Below are 23,238 nucleotides of genomic sequence, written 5' to 3'. Positions count from 1 at the left end.
AGATGAAGTAGAGTTCACCTGTTTTTGTGACCTCTACATATAAACAGATAAAGTGGTCAGCACTATGCCCAGCCACCTTTATCTTCACTAACATGAGTCAGGTACCCATTAGAGCTAAGTGGACTCAAGGGTGTCCTTTAGACTCAATCCATGAGATTTGAACTCGTGACTTTTGGGCTTGAAGCTATGCCCTATTTTGCCTGACCACGCCATCCCTAAATGGTGCAATAGGAATTTAGCAATGTGACAGAGGGGTGACCCACTTACATGCATTTTACTTTTAATTTCCTGGATGTCTTCTGTGTAGTCATCACTGACAGGCACCCCATAGAACTCTCCTTCTTCCTGATTCAACAGCTTAAACCAGCCATCTATTGGGGCTTTTATTAGCTGAAAATACCAGGGGGTACGTATAATTTATTTCATTTAATCATAAAAAACTTTTACATGAAACTTATAAGAGAAAGGGTAAAAGTATGAAATCTAATAAAACCTTAACATTTTTCTAACTTCTAATTTAAACATATCTTATTGTTTATTACTTATCCTTTGTATCATTCATCTTCTGTAAAAAATTGTTAACTACCACATATTTTAACTTACTGATAAAAGTCTGGTTATAACTTATAAATATTTATAAGCAAGCGAGCCTTTTTTGATATTATGGAAAAATCAAATACAGTATATGGGTTAATTCCCTTATCAGTTGGAAGGGGATGCCCTCCCTTGGATGGATAATTGAATTATCTAGATATCTATCTAAAAATACAGCAATAAAATTATTCTTTGTATGGCTGCACCAATTTTTAAGGGTGTTTCTAGAAGACGGCAGTGGGTACTAGAAGAGAAATGTGAAACAAATAAAATTAGAAGACAGTACACATTTTAAAAACAATGACACATATCACATTTAAAGACACATGAATCTGAAGACAGAACAAATATTAGGTGAAAAGTGAAAATAAACATTAGATTTGAAGGGAGGAAACATCAGATTTGAAGGTAGGACAAACATCATATTTAAAGGGAGGACAAATATCAGATATGAATGGAGGAAAAACATATGATTTAAAAGCAGGACAAACTTTAGATTTGAAGGTGTCATTTGGAGTTTAGGTTAGAATAGGATAGAATAGTATAAAACTTAGGGGATAGGGAGTGTACGAGGTTAGTTAACATAGGTGTATGTATTGCTGTCCCTATGTCGAATGCTGGTATAAAAGAGAAGTGAATGATTGTTATGGGGCTTTACGGTAGCAACTAGAATATGTTACGTTGATTTGTGTAAAAACATGACCTGAATAAAACAAATACAACTGTGAAGCCTTTGTTGAGTTGCATGAAAGTAAGGTGTAACATAAGGTAGGACAAACATCAGATTTAAAGGTAGGACAAACAGCAGATTTTAGGAGAAAACAAACATCTGATTTGAAGGTAGGACAAACATCAGATTTAAAGGTAGGACAAACATCAGATTTAAAGGTAAGACAAACATCAGATTTAAAGGTAAGACGAACATCAGATTTAAAGGTAGGACAAACATCAGATTAAAGGTAGGACAAACATCAGATTTAAAGGTAAGACAAACATCAGATTTGAAGGTAGGACAAACATCAGATTTAAAGGAAGGACATGCATCAGATTTAATGGTAGGACAAACATCAGATTTAAAGGTAGGACAAACATCAGATTTAAAAGTAGGACAAACATCAGATTTAAAGGTAGGACAAACATCAGATTTAAAGGTAGGACAAACATCAGATTTAAAGGTAGGACAAAGATCAGATTTAAAGGTAGGACAAACATCAGATTTAAAGGTAGGACAAAAATCAGATTTAAAGGTAGAACAAACATCAGATTAAAAGGTAGGACAAACATCAGATTTAAAGGTAGGACAAACATCAGATTTGAGGAGAAAGAAACCCTCCTATCTGGTACCACTGACCTCTGAGATACCAAAAGACAGAGAGCCCATGAAATCATTTCTAGACGTCCGGTCCCAGTCCCAGACCTCTAGGGACAACCTCTTGGCGTGATCGTCGGGCCCCACCTCCCTGTGAACAAACAACAGATAAGCCTAACCCAGGGGGAGGGGCGTGATCGTCGGGCCCCACCTCCCTGTGAACAAACAACAGATAAGCCTAACCCAGGGGGGAGGGGCGTGATCGTCGGGCCCCACCTCCCTGTGAACAAACAACAGATAAGCCTAACCCAGGGGGGAGGGGCGTGATCGTCGGGCCCCACCTCCCTGTGAACAAACAACAGATAAGCCTAACCCAGGGGGAGGGGCGTGATCGTCGGGCCCCACCTCCCTGTGAACAAACAACAGATAAGCCTAACCCAGGGGGAGGGGCGTGATCGTCGGGCCCCACCTCCCTGTGGACAAACAACAGATAAGCCTAACCCAGGGGGAGGGGCGTGATCGTCGGGCCCCACCTCCCTGTGAACAAACAACAGATAAGCCTAACCCAGGGGGAGGGGCGTGATCGTCGGGCCCCACCTCCCTGTGGACAAACAACAGATAAGCCTAACCCAGGGGGAGGGGCGTGATCGTCGGGCCCCACCTCCCTGTGGACAAACAACAGATAAGCCTAACCCAGGGGGAGGGGCGTGATCGTCGGGCCCCACCTCCCTGTGAACAAACAACAGATAAGCCTAACCCAGGGGGAGGGGCGTGATCGTCGGGCCCCACCTCCCTGTGAACAAACAACAGATAAGCCTAACCCAGGGGGAGGGGCGTGATCGTCGGGCCCCACCTCCCTGTGGACAAACAACAGATAAGCCTAACCCAGGGGGAGGGGCGTGATCGTCGGGCCCCACCTCCCTGTGGACAAACAACAGATAAGCCTAACCCAGGGGGAGGGGCGTGATCGTCGGGCCCCACCTCCCTGTGAACAAACAACAGATAAGCCTAACCCAGGGGAGGGGCGTGATCGTCGGGCCCCACCTCCCTGTGAACAAACAACAGATAAGCCTAACCCAGGGGGAGGGGCGTGATCGTCGGGCCCCACCTCCCTGTGAACAAACAACAGATAAGCCTAACCCAGGGGGGAGGGGCGTGATCGTCGGGCCCCACCTCCCTGTGAACAAACAACAGATAAGCCTAACCCAGGGGGGAGGGGCGTGATCGTCGGGCCCCACCTCCCTGTGAACAAACAACAGATAAGCCTAACCCAGGGGGAGGGGCGTGATCGTCGGGCCCCACCTCCCTGTGAACAAACAACAGATAAGCCTAACCCAGGGGGGGGAGGGGCGTGATCGTCGGGCCCCACCTCCCTGTGAACAAACAACAGATAAGCCTAACCCAGGGGGGAGGGGCGTGATCGTCGGGCCCCACCTCCCTGTGGACAAACAACAGATAAGCCTAACCCAGGGGGAGGGGCGTGATCGTCGGGCCCCACCTCCCTGTGGACAAACAACAGATAAGCCTAACCCAGGGGAGGCGTCTAGACCATTAACCCACACATAAGCTGTACCTAGGGATACAAGGAAGTCATTACACAAACAGAAAGTACCACAACATGAATGTGAATCAGACTAATGTATCACAATACCACAACATGAATGTGAATCAGACTAATGTATCACAGTCTGAATCTAATGATCTGTAGTATCACAATTATGAAAACGGCATTCATGAATAATATATTTGAACAGAAAGCTAATAAAAACTATTACTGAAATATTATTGATAACTTAAGAATATGTTGGTTATAAGCATACAATTAGGTATGTGAGTAAAGTAGGAAAGTTCCATTTAAAACATGACAATCTATTGGGTTTGTGAAGTAGAGTTCACCTGTTTTTGTGACCTTGGCATATAAAGAGGTAGTATGGTCAGCTCTATGCCCAGCCACCTTTACTTTCCTTAATGTGAGTTAGGTACCCAACAGAGCAGGGTGGGCTTAGGGAAGTTCTATTGACTTGAACCCAGATTCAAACTCGAGACTTCAAGGTTAGCACTCTAGTGCTCTACCTCTAAGCCATTCCACCCACACTTGCACGCACTAGATTCTACTACTAATAATTTTATCTTTATCTTTTTAATACATTTTCTAGACTAATTCAATTATAAACAAACAGTTATACATCAGTGGCAGATCTCTAATTAGTCTAATTAATTGACCTACACTGTGAAGCTTTCGTTCCAGACTGGGTTCAGACAGGCTTTGATTGTTTTGGTTTTCAACTTTAGTCTCTGGGCCTCGGCAGGTATGATTTTAAGTTTGACGTAGGGGTCGGCTAAACCATTGGGGTCCATTGGACACAAATTTCTAGCCTCTATGACTGAAAGAAACAAGAAACAAACAGGCAGGTATAATTTTAAGTTTGACGTAGGGGTCGGCTAAACCATTGGGGTCCATTGGACACAAATTTCTAGCCTCTATGACTGAAAGAAACAAGAAACAAACAGGCAGGTATAATTTTAAGTTTGACGTAGGGGTCGGCTAAACCATTGGGGTCCATTGGACACAAATTTCTAGCCTCTATGACTGAAAGAAACAAGAAACAAACAGGCAGGTATAATTTTAAGTTTGACGTAGGGGTCGGCTAAACCATTGGGGTCCATTGGACACAAATTTCTAGCCTCTATGACTGAAAGAAACAAGAAACAAACAGGCAGGTATAATTTTAAGTTTGACGTAGGGGTCGGCTAAACCATTGGGGTCCATTGGACACAAATTTCTAGCCTCTATGACTGAAAGAAAGAGAAAACAAACTGGTTACAAAGGTTATCTCTAAGAGTTGCAGCCTATATAGAGACTAGTCTTGCTCTAATACGGTGTCCTTTACAATACTCTTGTTGGCCAGGTGACATTCTGGCCAAAACTCCTCAAAATATAAATATTTTTGGCCAGGATTTACCCTAGACATCCTGTTGGCCAATGGTCACTCTACAAGTCAGTTCACAATGAGCTAATCTTTCCTGTTGGCCAAAATGTCCTACAGGCCATGTGCCCCCAATATGTCCTGCTCATGCGGACTTACTCTATATGTCCTGTTGGCCAACATTCGTCATACTGTAGTCCTACATGTCAAGTGTCACCCAATGTCATGTTGACCATTGAAGTAGTGTTGGCCAAGTGACCACCAAACCTTTATGTGATAAAAAACTCCCAACATGACCCTATCTGTCCAGTATGTAAATCACGTGATGGGACAATGCCAGCCACAAAACACTAGGGAGGGGCGGGGGGGGGGGGGGTCAGTGAGGTAAGGGGGAGGGGGTGGGGTGGGCAAGACGTGAACTGCTAGTGAAGAAGGCACAGAAAATCTTAGATTTATTCCTGTCTCACACCACACGCACAATAAAAGGATAGATTTATTTCTATCCTTGCCCCACACAAAAACAGCATAGATTTAATATTATTCTTACCCAACACACACAAAGCATAGATCTACTTATCCAACACCCACACAAAGCATAGATCTACTCATCCAACACCCACACAAAGCATAGATCTACTTATCCAACACCCACACAAAGCATAGATCTATTCCCATCCAACACCCACACAAAGCATAGATCTATTCCCATCCAACACCCACACAAAGCATAGATCTACTTATCCAACACCCACACAAAGCATAGATCTATTCCCATCCAACACCCACACAAAGCATAGATCTACTCACCCAACACCCACACAAAGCATAGATCTACTCACCCAACACCCACACAAAGCATAGATCTACTCATCTAACACCCACACAAAGCATAGATCTATTCCTATACTACACCCACACAAAGCATAGATCTATTCCTATACTACATCCACACAAAGCATAGATCTACTCACCCAACACCCACACAAAGCATAGATCTACTCATCTAACACCCACACAAAGCATAGATCTATTCCTATACTACATCCACACAAAGCATAGATCTACTCACCCAACACCCACACAAAGCATAGATCTACTCATCCAACACCCACACAAAGCATAGATCTATTCCTATACTACATCCACACAAAGCATAGATCTATTCCTATACTACACCCACACAAAGCATAGATCTACTCACCCAACACCCACACAAAGCATAGATCTACTTATCCAACACCCACACAAAGCATAGATCTATTCATCCAACACCAACACAAAGCATAGATCTATTTCTATACTACACCCACACAAAGCATAGATCTATTCCTATCCAACACCCACACAAAGCATAGATCTACTCATACAACACCCACACAAAGCATAGATCTACTTATTCAACACCCACACAAAGCATAGATCTACTTATCCAACACCCACACAAAGCATAGATCTACTTATCCAACACCCACACAAAGCATAGATCTATTCATATACAACACCCACACAAAGCATAGATCTATTCCTATCCACACACACAAAGCATAGATCTATTCCTACCCATCACCCCACGCATATGCTAATTGAGTTGGAGCAACTAAGAAAATATGATAATCAATTGAGCAAGGGACCCGTCTTGAATCTTGATGAGCAGACAACTGTCTTTTGGATAAGAGCTCTTGTTATCTCCCCTTCTCCTGCCCACTTCGCCTCCACCTTATGGAAAATACGACCAGTTGGAGACAAACCTTGATCATGTAAAATAGATACAAGGGGCAGTAAAGGATCGCTGGTGTGTATGTCTTAGTGGTCGAAATTTTGGTGCCACTGGGTGTTCTAAACGTATATTCTGTTAATAATTCTAAGCACAGAGCACACACTCTTACATTTCTCCACCGCCAGTCAAACTCCACTAATCCACCCAACTCTACTAATCCGACCAACTCTACTAATCCGACCAACTCTACTAATCCACTAAACACAAACTTCACTAATCCTTCACTATTTAACACCACAAAGTTGACTTCATCAGACCCACCCCCCACCCCCCTCTCCACGTAGAGGTCGTGTGGTCAGTCTATAACCTCAACATCCCACGACCCAAGCTAGGGAGGGACTTGACCAACCTCGGGACATGATCAAACAGACGGGTTCTACTGCTCGACCACTCCGCCCTACAGTACAAAATGCATGTGCAATGTTCCCACCTCCGGGGTGGGGGATGTGGGGGGACGGACCACGGGTTGGAGATTTCTCTGTAAAGCGAAACATGCTGTGTTAGACAGTCGCGATGTTGATTGATTATTATATTTTTATTATTTATGCTACAAATATTTACTGTATATATATATATATATATATATATATATATATATATATATATATATATATATATATAAACGGTGTGCCAAAATGGTTGTATCATTCCCCTTCACTACCCTATGATATCCCCCTCCCCCCCCCCCCCCCATTGGCTGGCGTAGGGCGCTCTGTAAATTAAACGTAACCACATATACACTCAAAGCAAGGTGTGCACCTGGTGAAGGCGAGTCAACATAAAAATAGTTGGGCTAATTACATCATACCGGAAGTTCCACACAGCAACCAACATTAGGAAGTTGTGGTTCGCGGAGCCTGTAGGTTGCTGTGTTTGGTAAACAGACGGTGTGTCACGAAATCGAAATCAAACTTTTTAAAAATCATACCCATGCCATACTTTGTGTATCCAAATCGAAAACGTTTTTCGTATCTATATCAAACCTTACTGTTTGCATACAATTGAAGGGGTGGGCGGGCAAGGGAGTTTGTATAGATTGATCTCCCATTTACCTATAGAGCCGTTTAACTTCTGCTTTACTAGTATAGCCGGTTAACCTCTGCTTTACCTATGTTGGCGGTTGACGCCCCCCTCCCCCACCACGTATATAACCGGTCGGCTCCCATGTCATCGAATATAGATTAGCAAATCAGCTTTATCCAGTATACACGACTGACGCTGTTAACTGTAACAGTTGATGGAACACTGCTGTGTTTTGTCATTGAGGAATAAAGCTGTAATAAAAAAACCTAAAAAAAACTGACTCCAGATTTATCTTAATTTCTGGTGTCACCAGCAAATTTTATAGTCTGGGGCGGTTCATCCTTGTGGAGTCTGAAGAATTCAGAATGTACATAAAAAATAGATTGAAATGTATTGATTTGACGGTAACGTTCAATTATTATTAAGTGTGCGGCTAAACGGTACTGGGTATGTATACAATAAAGTCTTAAATAGACACATAATGTAAACTAAATGGAGGGGTGGGAGGGGATTTAAAAGGGGGTAAGGGGGGGGGGTCGTCTGGACGCAATATCACCATTACTCATCGTAAGATTGTAAGAAAGTTTATTTTTGTTTTCAAAGATGGAATTCCGTTCCCACATTTAGCACCCGTTGTTGAAAAAACTCTGGCCAACTAGCGATGTGAAAGTTATTTCTGGTCGACGGTTTGTGTTTTAATCGATAGGAAGCGACGGTCTGCGTCGATGCGCACCAGACATGCGCACTCAAATGTTTTTTAAAAATATCCCGTCTGAACATATTTTACCTAGACATCTTCCCGCCTTTTTCTGGTATTTGAAAATAAGGAATTGAAGTGTGAGTGTGTGTGTGTGTGGGGGGGGGGGGGGGGGGGTGAGAAGGGAGGGAATTCCGGATGGCAGACACCAGAGGATAAATTAAATTTTGAAGGAGGAAAATGCTAATGTAATTTTAGAAAAGCTGTTTTAAAAAAATAATTTCTTTTTTTCCTAAACTGAAGCGTTTGTTTACATGAATGTCTGTTGACAAGATTTATGTCTAAAAAACTGTTTATTTTATTCGTAGATTGCTATAAATCAGAATTAACTCTTGCTTTTTATTAACCGCTTGATTAAGTAATTAAATTTAGAACTTGGGAGATATTTTTTCCCCTCCTATTCCACATAAGTAGAGTTAATAAAATTTGAGAAGGGAAAACGATAAATCAAAAACAGATTACCAAATAGCGGACGATTAGGACGTCTGCGGAAGTCATAACAAAAGAACAAACAATCGATACACGGAAAACTATCGGGGCGAAATACATCTGGGTCTGGGCTATGACCTGTGAGGGTGGGGCGGACATGTTTAGGGTTTAATCAAGCCGAAAGCTTCCATCTCTCTTCTCAAGACGGGGGTGAGTAGAAAATACCTTCACGCACGAGAGCGTCGGGTCATTACTCACTCATCCACACGTCGATATCTCAACGGAGGGGGTGAGGGCATTGTGTGATGTAATCTTTAACTCGCTCGTCCTCACAACATACACGTGTGTGTGTGTGTGGGGGGAGGGGTAGTGAAATCTTCATTCATATTTTGGATAATGGTGAGGGTTATTTTAGTACATTCTTGGAACCAGATTTCACGTGGGCAGGTTGAAGTGGAGTTTACGTATTTCATGGGTTGGTGGTGGCTGTTAGTGGCGGCAAGCATCACAAGACCGAGGCTCTAGAGTCGTAGATGAGTTGTGTGAGTGATGGTCAGTTGTGTGAGTGATGGTCAGTTGTGTGAATGATGGTCAGTTGTGTTAGTGATAGTCAGTTGTATGGTCAGCTGTGTGAGTGATGGTCAGTTGTCTGAGTGATGATCAGTTGTCTGAGTGATGGTCAGTTGTCTGAGTGATGGTCAGTTGTCTCAGTGATGGTCAGTTGTCTCAGTGATGGTCAGTTGTCTCAGTGATGGTCAGTTGTATGGTCAGTTGTCTCAGTGATGGTCAGCTGTATGGTCAGTTGTGTCAGTGATGGTCAGTTGTATGGTCAGTTGTCTCAGTGATGGTCAGTTGTCTCAGTGATGGTCAGTTGTATGGTCAGTTGTGTCAGTGATGGTCAGTTGTATGGTCAGTTGTCTCAGTGATGGTCAGTTGTATGGTCAGTTGTCTCAGTGATGGTCAGTTGTATGGTCAGCTGTCTCAGTGATGGTCAGTTGTATGGTCAGCTGTCTCAGTGATGGTCAGTTGTATGGTCAGCTGTCTCAGTGATGGTCAGTTGTATGGTCAGCTGTCTCAGTGATGGTCAGTTGTATGGTCAGTTGTCTTAGTGATGGTCAGTTGTCTCAGTGATGGTCAGTTGTGTGGTCAGTTGTCTCAGTGATGGTCAGTTGTCTCAGTGATGGTCAGTTGTCTCAGTGATGGTCAGTTGTCTCAGTGATGGTCAGTTGTCTCAGTGATGGTCAGTTGTCTCAGTGATGGTCAGTTGTCTCTGTGATGGTCAGTTGTCTCAGTGATGGTCAGTTGTATGGTCAGCTGTCTCAGTGATGGTCAGTTGTCTCAGTGATGGTCAGTTGTATGGTCAGTTGTCTCAGTGATGGTCAGTTGTATGGTCAGTTGTCTCAGTGATGGTCAGTTGTATGGTCAGTTGTCTCAGTGATGGTCAGTTGTATGGTCAGCTGTCTCAGTGATGGTCAGTTGTCTCAGTGATGGTCAGTTGTATGGTCAGCTGTCTCAGTGATGGTCAGTTGTATGGTCAGTTGTCTCAGTGATGGTCAGTTGTATGGTCAGCTGTCTCAGTGATGGTCAGCTGTCTCTGTGATGGTCAGTTGTCTCTGTGATGGTCAGTTGTCTCTGTGATGGTCAGTTGTCTCAGTGATGGTCAGTTATATGGTCAGTTGTATGGTCAGCTGTCTCAGTGATGGTCAGTTGTCTCTGTGATGGTCAGTTGTCTCAGTGATGGTCAGTTGTATGGTCAGCTGTCTCAGTGATGGTCAGTTGTCTCAGTGATGGTCAGTTGTATGGTCAGTTGTCTCAGTGATGGTCAGTTGTATGGTCAGTTGTCTCAGTGATGGTCAGTTGTATGGTCAGTTGTCTCAGTGATGGTCAGTTGTATGGTCAGCTGTCTCAGTGATGGTCAGTTGTCTCAGTGATGGTCAGTTGTATGGTCAGCTGTCTCAGTGATGGTCAGTTGTATGGTCAGTTGTCTCAGTGATGGTCAGTTGTATGGTCAGCTATCTCAGTGATGGTCAGCTGTCTCTGTGATGGTCAGTTGTCTCTGTGATGGTCAGTTGTCTCTGTGATGGTCAGTTGTCTCAGTGATGGTCAGTTATATGGTCAGTTGTATGGTCAGCTGTCTCAGTGATGGTCAGTTGTCTCAGTGATGGTCAGTTGTCTCTGTGATGGTCAGTTGTCTCAGTGATGGTCAGTTGTCTCAGTGATGGTCAGTTGTCTCAGTGATGGTCAGTTGTCTCAGTGATGGTCAGTTGTATGGTCAGCTGTCTCAATGATGGTCAGTTGTATGGTCAGTTGTCTTAGTGATGGTCAGTTGTCTCAGTGATGGTCAGTTGTGTGGTCAGTTGTCTCAGTGATGGTCAGTTGTATGGTCAGCTGTCTCAGTGATGGTCAGTTGTCTCAGTGATGGTCAGTTGTCTCAGTGATGGTCAGTTGTCTCAGTGATGGTCAGTTGTCTCAGTGATGGTCAGTTGTCTCAGTGATGGTCAGTTGTCTCTGTGATGGTCAGTTGTCTCAGTGATGGTCAGTTGTCTCAGTGATGGTCAGTTGTATGGTCAGCAGTCTCAGTGATGGTCAGTTGTCTCAGTGATGGTCAGTTGTATGGTCAGCTGTCTCAGTGATGGTCAGTTGTCTCAGTGATGGTCAGTTGTATGGTCAGCTGTCTCAGTGATGGTCAGTTGTATGGTCAGTTGTCTCAGTGATGGTCAGTTGTCTCAGTGATGGTCAGTTGTCTCTGTGATGGTCAGTTGTCTCAGTGATGGTCAGTTGTCTCAGTGATGGTCAGTTGTATGGTCAGCTGTCTCAGTGATGGTCAGTTGTATGGTCAGTTGTATGGTCAGTTGTCTCAGTGATGCTCAGTTGTCTCTGTGATGGTCAGTTGTCTCAGTGATGGTCAGTTATATGGTCAGTTGTATGGTCAGCTGTCTCAGTGATGGTCAGTTGTCTCAGTGATGGTCAGTTGTCTCTGTGATGGTCAGTTGTCTCAGTGATGGTCAGTTGTCTCAGTGATGGTCAGTTGTCTCAGTGATGGTCAGTTGTCTCAGTGATGGTCAGTTGTATGGTCAGCTGTCTCAGTGATGGTCAGTTGTATGGTCAGTTGTCTTAGTGATGGTCAGTTGTCTCAGTGATGGTCAGTTGTGTGGTCAGCTGTCTCAGTGATGGTCAGTTGTATGGTCAGCTGTCTCAGTGATGGTCAGTTGTCTCAGTGATGGTCAGTTGTCTCAGTGATGGTCAGTTGTCTCAGTGATGGTCAGTTGTCTCAGTGATGGTCAGTTGTCTCAGTGATGGTCAGTTGTCTCAGTGATGGTCAGTTGTCTCTGTGATGGTCAGTTGTCTCAGTGATGGTCAGTTGTCTCAGTGATGGTCAGTTGTATGGTCAGCTGTCTCAGTGATGGTCAGTTGTCTCAGTGATGGTCAGTTGTATGGTCAGTTGTCTCAGTGATGGTCAGTTGTATGGTCAGCTGTCTCAGTGATGGTCAGCTGTCTCTGTGATGGTCAGTTGTCTCTGTGATGGTCAGTTGTATGGTCAGTTGTCTCAGTGATGGTCAGTTATATGGTCAGTTGTATGGTCAGTTGTCTCAGTGATGGTCAGTTGTCTCTGTGATGGTCAGTTGTCTCAGTGATGGTCAGTTATATGGTCAGTTGTATGGTCAGCTGTCTCAGTGATGGTCAGTTGTCTCAGTGATGGTCAGTTGTCTCTGTGATGGTCAGTTGTCTCAGTGATGGTCAGTTGTCTCAGTGATGGTCAGTTGTCTCAGTGATGGTCAGTTGTCTCAGTGATGGTCAGTTGTATGGTCAGCTGTCTCAGTGATGGTCAGTTGTATGGTCAGTTGTCTTAGTGATGGTCAGTTGTCTCAGTGATGGTCAGTTGTGTGGTCAGCTGTCTCAGTGATGGTCAGTTGTATGGTCAGCTGTCTCAGTGATGGTCAGTTGTCTCAGTGATGGTCAGTTGTCTCAGTGATGGTCAGTTGTCTCAGTGATGGTCAGTTGTCTCAGTGATGGTCAGTTGTCTCAGTGATGGTCAGTTGTCTCAGTGATGGTCAGTTGTCTCTGTGATGGTCAGTTGTCTCAGTGATGGTCAGTTGTCTCAGTGATGGTCAGTTGTATGGTCAGCTGTCTCAGTGATGGTCAGTTGTCTCAGTGATGGTCAGTTGTATGGTCAGTTGTCTCAGTGATGGTCAGTTGTATGGTCAGCTGTCTCAGTGATGGTCAGCTGTCTCTGTGATGGTCAGTTGTCTCTGTGATGGTCAGTTGTATGGTCAGTTGTCTCAGTGATGGTCAGTTATATGGTCAGTTGTATGGTCAGTTGTCTCAGTGATGGTCAGTTGTCTCTGTGATGGTCAGTTGTCTCAGTGATGGTCAGTAATATGGTCAGTTGTATGGTCAGCTGTCTCAGTGATGGTCAGTTGTCTCAGTGATGGTCAGTTGTCTCTGTGATGGTCAGTTGTCTCAGTGATGGTCAGTTATATGGTCAGTTGTATGGTCAGTTGTCTCTGTGATGGTCAGTTGTCTCAGTGATGGTCAGTTGTCTCAGTGATGGTCAGTTGTATGGTCAGTTGTATGGTCAGTTGTGTGGTCAGTTGTGTGGTCAGTTGTCTCAGTGATGGTCAGTTGTATGGTCAGTTGTATGGTCAGTTGTGTGGTCAGTTGTGTGGTCAGTTGTCTCAGTGATGGTCAGTTGTCTCAGTGATGGTCAGCTGTCTCAGTGATGGTCAGTTGTATGGTCAGTTGTCTCAGTGATGGTCAGTTGTATGGTCAGCTGTCTCAGTGATGGTCTAACTGATGGCCAGCGGCACCAAGCTAGCGACGAGCCCCCCCCCCCCCCCCCCCCACCAGCAGACGGGGATGACGAGCGAGGAAATTAAAACGTGACCGAGACAGTGACAGGGGACATCAAGCCCCTCCCACAGGTGGACCCAGGGGCGAGATCTGCTACAGCTGGTCAATTAGGGCAGAGTGGACACCGCTTATGGTGGATTAGTGGAGTTTGTGCTGATAGTGGATTAGGGGAGTTTATTCTCATAGTGGATTAGAGTTCACGATGGATTAGTGCTGATAGGGGATTAGTGGAGTTTGTGCTGATAGTGGATTGGTGTTCATGATGGATTAGTGCTGATAGTGCTGATAGTGGATTAGTGTTTGTGCTGATGGTGGATTAGTGTTTGTGCTGATGGTGGATTAGTAGAGTTTGTGCTGATAGTGAATTAGTGGAGTTTATTATCATAGTGGATTGGTGGAGTTTATTCTGATAGTGGATTAGTGTTCGAGATGGATTAGTGCTAATGGTGGATTAGTGGAGTTTATTCTGATAGTGGATTAGTGTTGATGATGGATTTGAACTGGTGGTCGATTAGTGGAGTTTAAGGAGACCGTGGATTAGTGGAAATGGATTAGTGTTAATTGTGGATTAGTGTTAAAGATAGATTAGTGTTAATGATCGATTAGCGCTGATATTGGACCAGCGGGCAAGATTTCGTACACCACCACGACACGCCATGAGTAATTTCCTAGACGATTAAGTCGCTATATCACGTGAAAACAAAAACACAAACATTTAATCCATCCCACGCCGTGAATTGGCATGCAGAGCCGGGGTTAAAAAAAATATCTGGCATAACGCAGCTGCCATCATCTTTCAAGTCGAGCATCGAGCCTGTAACGAATCATACACCGTCTTAGACAAGTCAGTCAGCTTCTAAAGGAAACGATTTGTCTTTACTGGAATCTTTGAATGAGGCGAAAGGGATCTGGCATTCCGACAACATAAATATCATTAAAACATTTCAATAACATCTAGAGTCATCCCAGGTCAACGGGCATGAACTTTGACCTTTTGAAGAAAGGTGTGACAAAAGAAGGTCAGGGGTCATGTAAAGAAAGAAATCACATCGGTTATCTGTCTTAGTAGGTAGGCGTCGGATAATGTTGGTGTAGGTGGGAGTCGTTTTATGATGGTGTGTGCTTGGGGAATGGGTGGTGTGGTAGTGGCGGGGAGTGGGTGTTGTGGTTGTGGCGGGTAGTGGGTGTTGTGGTTGTGGCGGGTAGTGGGTGGTGTGGTTGTGGCGGGTAGTGGGTGTTGTGGTTGTGGCGGGTAGTGGGTGGTGTGGTTGTGGCGGGTAGTGTTAGTGGCGGATACTGGGTTCTGTGTTAGTGGCGGATACTGGGTTCTGTGTTAGTGGCGGATACTGGGTTCTGTGTTAGTGGCAGGTAGTGGATATTGCGTTAGTGGCGGATACTGGGTGCTGTGTTAGTGGCGGGTAGTGGATATTGCGTTAGTGGCGGATACTGCTAGCTGTGTTAGTGGCGGATACTGGGTGCTGTGTTAGTGGCGGATACTGGGTGCTGTGTTAATGGCGGATACTGGATTTTGGGCTAGTGCAGGAATCTGCTTATTGTGACAGTTGTTGTTGGTAAATGTCTGAAAGTTCCAGCGTCTATTATATCATTAGATGGAAGCTCTCCATAGAGCCTCACCACTATATTTACTTCCGTCACAAAACTAAGGTTGTTTTCACATCAGGAAAAAAAAATGACTCCGGTTATGAGAAAAATAAATAAATAAGGGGAAGCTACTTACTTTCTATAGTAATTTTGTTTCCCTTGACGGTAGCCTTGAGATGGATTCTGCCCCTTCTCTCCGTGTGGTCGGTGCCACAGAGTAAAGGAACATTTTTTTCACATCGTTTATGTACATTCATGTCACATGCTAGAACAGAAAATGATACGTGTTTCAAAATTTATTTTATATTTACATATATATATATAGGCCTATATATATATGTATATATTCATATAATATTATTCATAATATTATATATATATATATATATATATATATATATATATATATATATATATATATATATATATATATACAAATATAAATGTATATATACATATACATATATCTATCTGTATCTCTATCGATATATGTACATATGTATATATAGGCCTACATTATATATATATATATATATATATATATATATATATATATATATATATATATATATATATATATATATATATGTGTGTGTGTGCGCATATTTCTTTATTCAACGCCAATCACCTTGCTTGTTTTATAGAGTCCAGTTCTAAATTCTCATGTATGAATTAGCGTACATTTGTAAAAAGTCCAACATTAGATTTTGCGAAACCCCGCCTATTTTAGACCTTCCAACCCCCACGGGCCCACCCCACCCCCTATTTGAAATGACTGAGACCACAGATTGTGTCTGTGTATTTCATCTCGTTGCCTCCATGATGTAGAGAGGAAAAAGACGCGGACGCTAACAACACCTGAATCTTTATTCGCGACTAATATCCCAGCTCAATCCTTCAATATCCACAAAACGAGTTTTAAAAGAAAATTCGTTACTGAAGACAAACTCCACAATAGACACAACTGAAGGGAGGTAACTTAAAAATAATTTTAAAAACTATACAAAAAATGAAAACCATTACAGGCTTGGAACCAATTTTTTTTTTGGCTTACTCTTCTAACACTTTCTCTGGCAAATTACCACCCAGTTTTTAAACTGCTGTTGACTGAATAGAGTTGAAAACATCCCATGACAAAATGAAGAAGAAAAAAACCTGATGAAGGAGTTACCTCCGTGGTTTGTACATGTGATAGGGTGTGGGGTGGTCTGGAGTAAAGCCAGAAAGATCCCGGCATTTGACCACCAACCAAACATACCATTTTAAATTTGTATAGGCTTATTATTTTATTCTCACGTTTTCTTTAACTTGCTTTCGCGTCTTTCCAATCAAATCTTGCGATCGAAATTTCGGGCACTTCCCAGTTAGCTAGGGTGCTGAAATTTTCAGGGAAGCTTTGTTTCCGATGACAATAGAATATTAAATTGTTATTATTACTAAATTGATCCATGGAAACATTTTATTGATCATTTTAGACCGCTATATAATTGTACAAAAAACGTGGGGAAAAAGGGACATAACCCAGTAATTGTAATTTGATGAAAACAAGGTTCGGTACTCTCCCTCTTTTTGCTTACTGAGTAGTTGTCACGCGGTGTTTGTGTACAAACAACCAGAACGTAACAACTGGTGGCCAGTATGGGGGAGACGATATGGTCGAGTGGTTGGGCACACGATTGCTAACCCACTCGACACGGGTTCAAGGCACGTGTTTTTTACGAGTTGTCTTCGTTTACCCAAAAAAAAAGTGAATGCGAAAAGATAAAATCGATAGCAAGATTTTAATGCAAACAGACAAAGACTAAAAAGTAGAAAATAATTATCATTAAACAAGTTTTAAAAAACCCACGTTTTCTGATTGAACTAAAAAGTAGAAAATAAATGCTATACATTACAATAATGCAAGCGATCACTCTACTATAAGCGATGAAAAACGTGGGGCGCCGTGATTTTCTTACAGTTTCTAATACTGTTGACTCTCTACAAGCTCCCTAATAAAAGTCAATAGTATTATCTAATCAATAGTAATATAACTTTTACATTTTATATTAACAATGACCGATAAAAAACTTTTACTTCGGCGCCCCACGTTTTTCATCGCTTATAGTAGAGTGATCGCTTGCATTAATGTGATGTATAGCATTTATTTTCTACTTTTTAGTTCAATCAGAAAACGTGGGTTTTTAAAAACTTTTTTAATGATAATTATATCTGGCATATTTTTCAAATTTTCCCCTCGCCACACGGGCGATTGCCACGGACTACTTTTAAGCGCACTTAGAAACGTAGAGAAATTAATAACCAGCGAATAACCTCTAGACCAGTGGCTCTTAACCTGGGTTCGATCGAACCCCAGGGGTTCGGTGAGTCAGTCTCAGGGGTTCGGCGGATTTCTAGACACACACCCGACTCATATGATTCATGATAGGATTTTCTCAGGCGATAGAACTATTAATAAGGGTTCGGTGAATGCGCGTATGAAACTGGTGGGGGTTCGGTACCTCCAAGAAGGTTAAAAACCACTACCCGAGACCTATTAAAATACCTATACATTAAGTAAAAAATAAAAAAAACTATCGATAATTAAATATTTATTTCAGTGGAAATTTTAAAAATGGTCCTACGACACGCTAGACGATTAGAAAGACGGAAGAATTAGCACCTTACAACGGATCACAAATATAGACACAACACACAAGACAACTCATGACGAAAGAAAAGGACAACTCAATGTCCAACAGTAAGAAATGGAAAGCAACGAACTAGATATAAAACCAAGAAACAATGCCATTAGAAAAAAGACGGAGTGACTAGCTAGTATTAAATTAAAACAACAACAACAACAACAACAACAACAACAACAACTGCCTAGCCCCAATCACAGACACATAAGAACTAGATGGCCTATAACATAGACATAATACCTATCTAGCTTCAATCACAGACACATAAGAAATAGATGGCCTATAACATAGACATAATACCTATCTAGCTTCAATCACAGACACATAAGAAATAGATGGCCTATAACATAGACATAATACCTATCTAGCTTCAATCACAGACACATAAGAAATAGATGGCCTATAACATAGACATAATACCTATCTAGCTTCAATCACAGACACATAAGAAATAGATGGCCTATAACATAGACATAATACCTATCTAGCTTCAATCACAGACACATAAGAAATAGATGGCCTATAACATAGACATAATACCTATCTAGCTTCAATCACAGACACATAAGAAATAGATGGCCTATAACATAGACATAATACCTATCTAGCTTCAATCACAGACACATAAGAAATAGATGGCCTATAACATAGACATAATACCTATCTAGCTTCAATCACAGACACATAAGAACTAGATGGCCTATAACATAGACATAATACCTATCTAGCTTCAATCACAGACACATAAGAAATAGATGGCCTATAACATAGACATAATACCTATCTAGCTTCAATCACAGACACATAAGAAATAGAAGGCCTATAACATAGACATAATACCTATTTAGCTTCAATCACAGACACATAAGAAATAGATGCCTATAACATAGACATAATACCTATCTAGCTTCAATCACAGACACATAAGAAATAGATGGCCTATAACATAGACATAATACCTATCTAGCTTCAATCACAGACACATAAGAAATAGATGGCCTATAACATAGACATAATACCTATCTAGCTTCAATCACAGACACATAAGAACTAGATGGCCTATAACATAGACATAATACCTATCTAGCTTCAATCACAGACACATAAGAACTAGATGCCTATAACATAGACATAATACCTATCTAGCTTCAATCACAGACACATAAGAAATAGATGGCCTATAACATAGACATAATACCTATCTAGCTTCAATCACAGACACATAAGAAATAGATGGCCTATAACATAGACATAATACCTATCTAGCTTCAATCACAGACACATAAGAACTAGATGCCTATAACATAGACATAATACCTATCTAGCTTCAATCACAGACACATAAGAAATAGATGGCCTATAACATAGAAATAATACCTATCTAGCTTCAATCACAGACACATAAGAAATAGATGGCCTATAACATAGACATAATACCTATCTAGCTTCAATCACAGACACATAAGAAATAGATGGCCTATAACATAGACATAATACCTATCTAGCTTCAATCACAGACACATAAGAAATAGATGGCCTATAACATAGACATAATACCTATCTAGCTTCAATCACAGACACATAAGAAATAGATGGCCTATAACATAGACATAATACCTATCTAGCTTCAATCACAGACACATAAGAAATAGATGGCCTATAACATAGACATAATACCTATCTAGCTTCAATCACAGACACATAAGAACTAGATGCCTATAACATAGACATAATACCTATCTAGCTTCAATCACAGACACATAAGAAATAGATGGCCTATAACATAGATATAATACCTATCTAGCTTCAATCACAGACACATAAGAACTAGATGCCTATAACATAGACATAATACCTATCTAGCTTCAATCACAGACACATAAGAAATAGATGGCCTATAACATAGACATAATACCTATCTAGCTTCAATCACAGACACATAAGAAATAGATGGCCTATAACATAGACATAATACCTATCTAGCTTCAATCACAGACACATAAGAAATAGATGGCCTATAACATAGACATAATACCTATCTAGCTTCAATCACAGACACATAAGAAATAGATGGCCTATAACATAGACATAATACCTATCTAGCTTCAATCACAGACACATAAGAAATAGATGGCCTATAACATAGACATAATACCTATCTAGCTTCAATCACAGACACATAAGAAATAGATGGCCTATAACATAGACATAATACCTATCTAGCTTCAATCACAGACACATAAGAAATAGATGGCCTATAACATAGACATAATACCTATCTAGCTTCAATCACAGACACATAAGAAATAGATGGCCTATAACATAGACATAATACCTATCTAGCTTCAATCACAGACACATAAGAAATAGATGGCCTATAACATAGACATAATACCTATCTAGCTTCAATCACAGACACATAAGAAATAGATGGCCTATAACATAGACATAATACCTATCTAGCTTCAATCACAGACACATAAGAACTAGATGCCTATAACATAGACATAATACCTATCTAGCTTCAATCACAGACACATAAGAAATAGATGGCCTATAACATAGACATAATACCTATCTAGCTTCAATCACAGACACATAAGAACTAGATGCCTATAACATAGACATAATACCTATCTAGCCCCAATTCAGACAGGTATAGGAAGTGTTGACAGAATATAAGAACGAGATGGCCTATAACATAGACATAATAGCCTCCAACCCAGACATAAGCTGAGATAAGAACAATCCTAATAGCCCCACACACAGCACGCCCTACCCCCAACCCCAATCCTAGAACATCGACATAGCCTGCAACATAATCAATAACTAGTTTCAAATATAGCACTAAGGCCAGAAAAAAATGTGTTGTTTAGCATCTCGTTTTCCCAATAGAATCCTCGTTTAATTTGATTAGATTTAGTGAGATAATTGGATAAAAGGTGAGAAGATTCCAAGCCATAGCAGACGACGACAAAATGAAGTGACAGACGTGAAAGAAGATTGTGGTTGTCAGGGAATGAAATGGATACAGCTCCCGAGTTGAATAGAGGGTCAGTCTGGAATGATTCAAAGAAAGTCTGGGATGTTAGTTTGTAGGATGGGAGACAACATAGGTAGGGCGATAGAATACAGAAAGTTATAGGAAGTGTTGATAGAATACAGACAGTTATAGGAAGTGTTGATAGAATACAGATAGTTATAGGAAGTGTTGATAGAATACAGATAGTTATCTACAGAAAATCTACAGCCGCTGCAATGTTCTAGGAATATAAGAGAAAGCATTAGAACCTGCTGAAGAGAACAACAAAGCTGAAAAATATGGCCATCCTTACCAATTGTTCTTTTAGTTTAGTTTGTCAGATTTGATAGAGGTAAATATTGAGGAGATAACGAACGGCTTATGAGATACAATAGATCAATACAGATGAGTGTGACGAAAATATCCTAATTTAAATGAAACAGAGATAGATGTTGATGGTACAAACAACGACCCGGGAATTATTACAAAAATACAAAAAGTTGATCGAACAACATATCTGGCTTAAATTATTAAAAAAAAAACCGCTCTCATATCTAACACTAAAAACCCAGATAAACCCAGCAGTTTTCTGATAGACAAAAAAACAAAAACAAAACAATGTGCATTGTTGTGATGTAGGCCCAGGGGAGATGATATATTTGTTCAACAGAAAAAAGACAGCCATATCTCGTAGAGGAAAATAAATGCTCGTGGATATATATATATATATATATATATATATATATATATATATATATATATATATATATATATATATATATATATATATATATATATAAACACATGTATATGGAAATGAGGGGGACGACGACAATAGGGTCGTAAATAATTAAAAAACAGCAACAAAAAAACAGCTGATTACAGACAAGCCTTGTCTGTGTGTCTGGAGACTAACAGGGGGGGGGGGGGGGGAAGAATGGTCTGGCTGCTTAATGCTGGGAGTCAACTGGGATTGGGGTGCTAGAGATTTCTGATTTTGGTCTGTAGATTGCAGGTTATACAGGTGGATGGTGGGACGTGTTGGGGGGTGTGTGTTTGTGTGAAGGAGTGTGTGTGAGGGTGTGTATGTGTGAGGGTGTGTCTGTGTGAAGGTGTGTATGTGTGAGGGTGTGTGTGTGTATGTGTGAGTGTGTGTATGTTTGAGTGTGTTTATGTTTGAGGGTGTGTGTGTATGTGTGAGTGTGTGTATGTTTGAGGGTGGGTGTGTATGTGTGAGTGTGTGTATGTTTGAGGGTGGGTGTGTATGTGTGAGTGTGTGTATGTTTGAGGGTGGGTGTGAGAGGGTGTGTATGTGTATGGGGCGTGTATGCAATTACCATTCATCAAAATACCCGATTAAAGACGATTACCATTCATCAAAATACCCGAATGACATTAAAATTAATAAAAATCCCAGAATGGCGACAATTACCATTCATCAAAACCCAGAAGGAAGCTGACCAAAACTAACTTTTAATACAGAAAGATGGAGGACCAACATAGGAAACTTATGTAGTAGCTTAAAATAAATGTTTGTATTTTCACAACAATGGCATCTTTTGTGTAACGAAACAAAGAAGTGCCTTGATACTGTGCAACGTTCTATTGTTAGACTTTATAAAACATTACAGCTATGTTAAAGACATCTAGAATCTAGTTTTTAGGTTTTAAAAAATCACAATTATATTCAAAGAGATCTATAATTCATCATGCGTTTTCTACAAGCAAATTGTTGTAAAAATGTGTAGTAGTTTATACATTAGTAGGCCAGTAAAATCATTTAACATCATCCGTTGTTAAATTATTTTAAATTTATTTGTAAAAAAAGGTTAAATTAGGCCTAATTAGATACATTAAATAATTAAGTAATTACCAACATTAAAACAGTTTAGAATGGTAGCTAAGTTAAGTCCATGTAATTACATTCAAGCTTTAGTCTTGATTGTCCTGTCTATGTCCTGATAGTCCTGACAGGACAATCCATGTCCCCACAACCTGTCCATGCACTTACAGTATAGTAGAAGTCCTAACATGATATGTCCTGATAGGACAATTGTCCTGAGAGGACGTATCCTACAAGCTAACTACTAACAGACAAGTCTAAGATGTAGCATGACTATGTCCTAAGAGGACTATATCCTGACATGACGTGTTCTACAATGAAACTACTTACAGTCAAGTCCTAACATGACTATGTCCTGAGAGGACTATGTCCTGAGAGGACTATGTTCTCAGAGGACTATGTCCTACGAGCTAACTACAG

The 23,238-nt window shown here is 41.2% G+C and overlaps 1 protein-coding gene across 1 annotated transcript in view; it reads right to left on the bottom strand.

Moving 5' to 3' along the window:
• LOC131950448 (calcium-dependent protein kinase C) overlaps positions 1-23,238 on the bottom strand; it is a gene marked incomplete at its 5' end in the record, with an annotated part of 99,928 nt that overhangs the window by 13,252 nt on the left and 63,438 nt on the right. The window contains 4 exons of the mRNA XM_059312602.1: positions 268-390; positions 1,946-2,054; positions 4,131-4,287; positions 15,406-15,534. Of these exons, the coding sequence (XP_059168585.1) occupies positions 268-390; positions 1,946-2,054; positions 4,131-4,287; positions 15,406-15,534 (518 nt within the window). The remainder of the gene's footprint in view (positions 1-267; positions 391-1,945; positions 2,055-4,130; positions 4,288-15,405; positions 15,535-23,238) is intronic.

This window comes from Physella acuta, unplaced genomic scaffold (genome assembly GCF_028476545.2).
Source record: "Physella acuta isolate Inbredline_101_S28 unplaced genomic scaffold, ASM2847654v3 ptg000764l, whole genome shotgun sequence".
NCBI lineage: Eukaryota > Metazoa > Mollusca > Gastropoda > Physidae > Physella > Physella acuta.
This window is presented reverse-complemented; position numbering and strand designations above follow the sequence as displayed.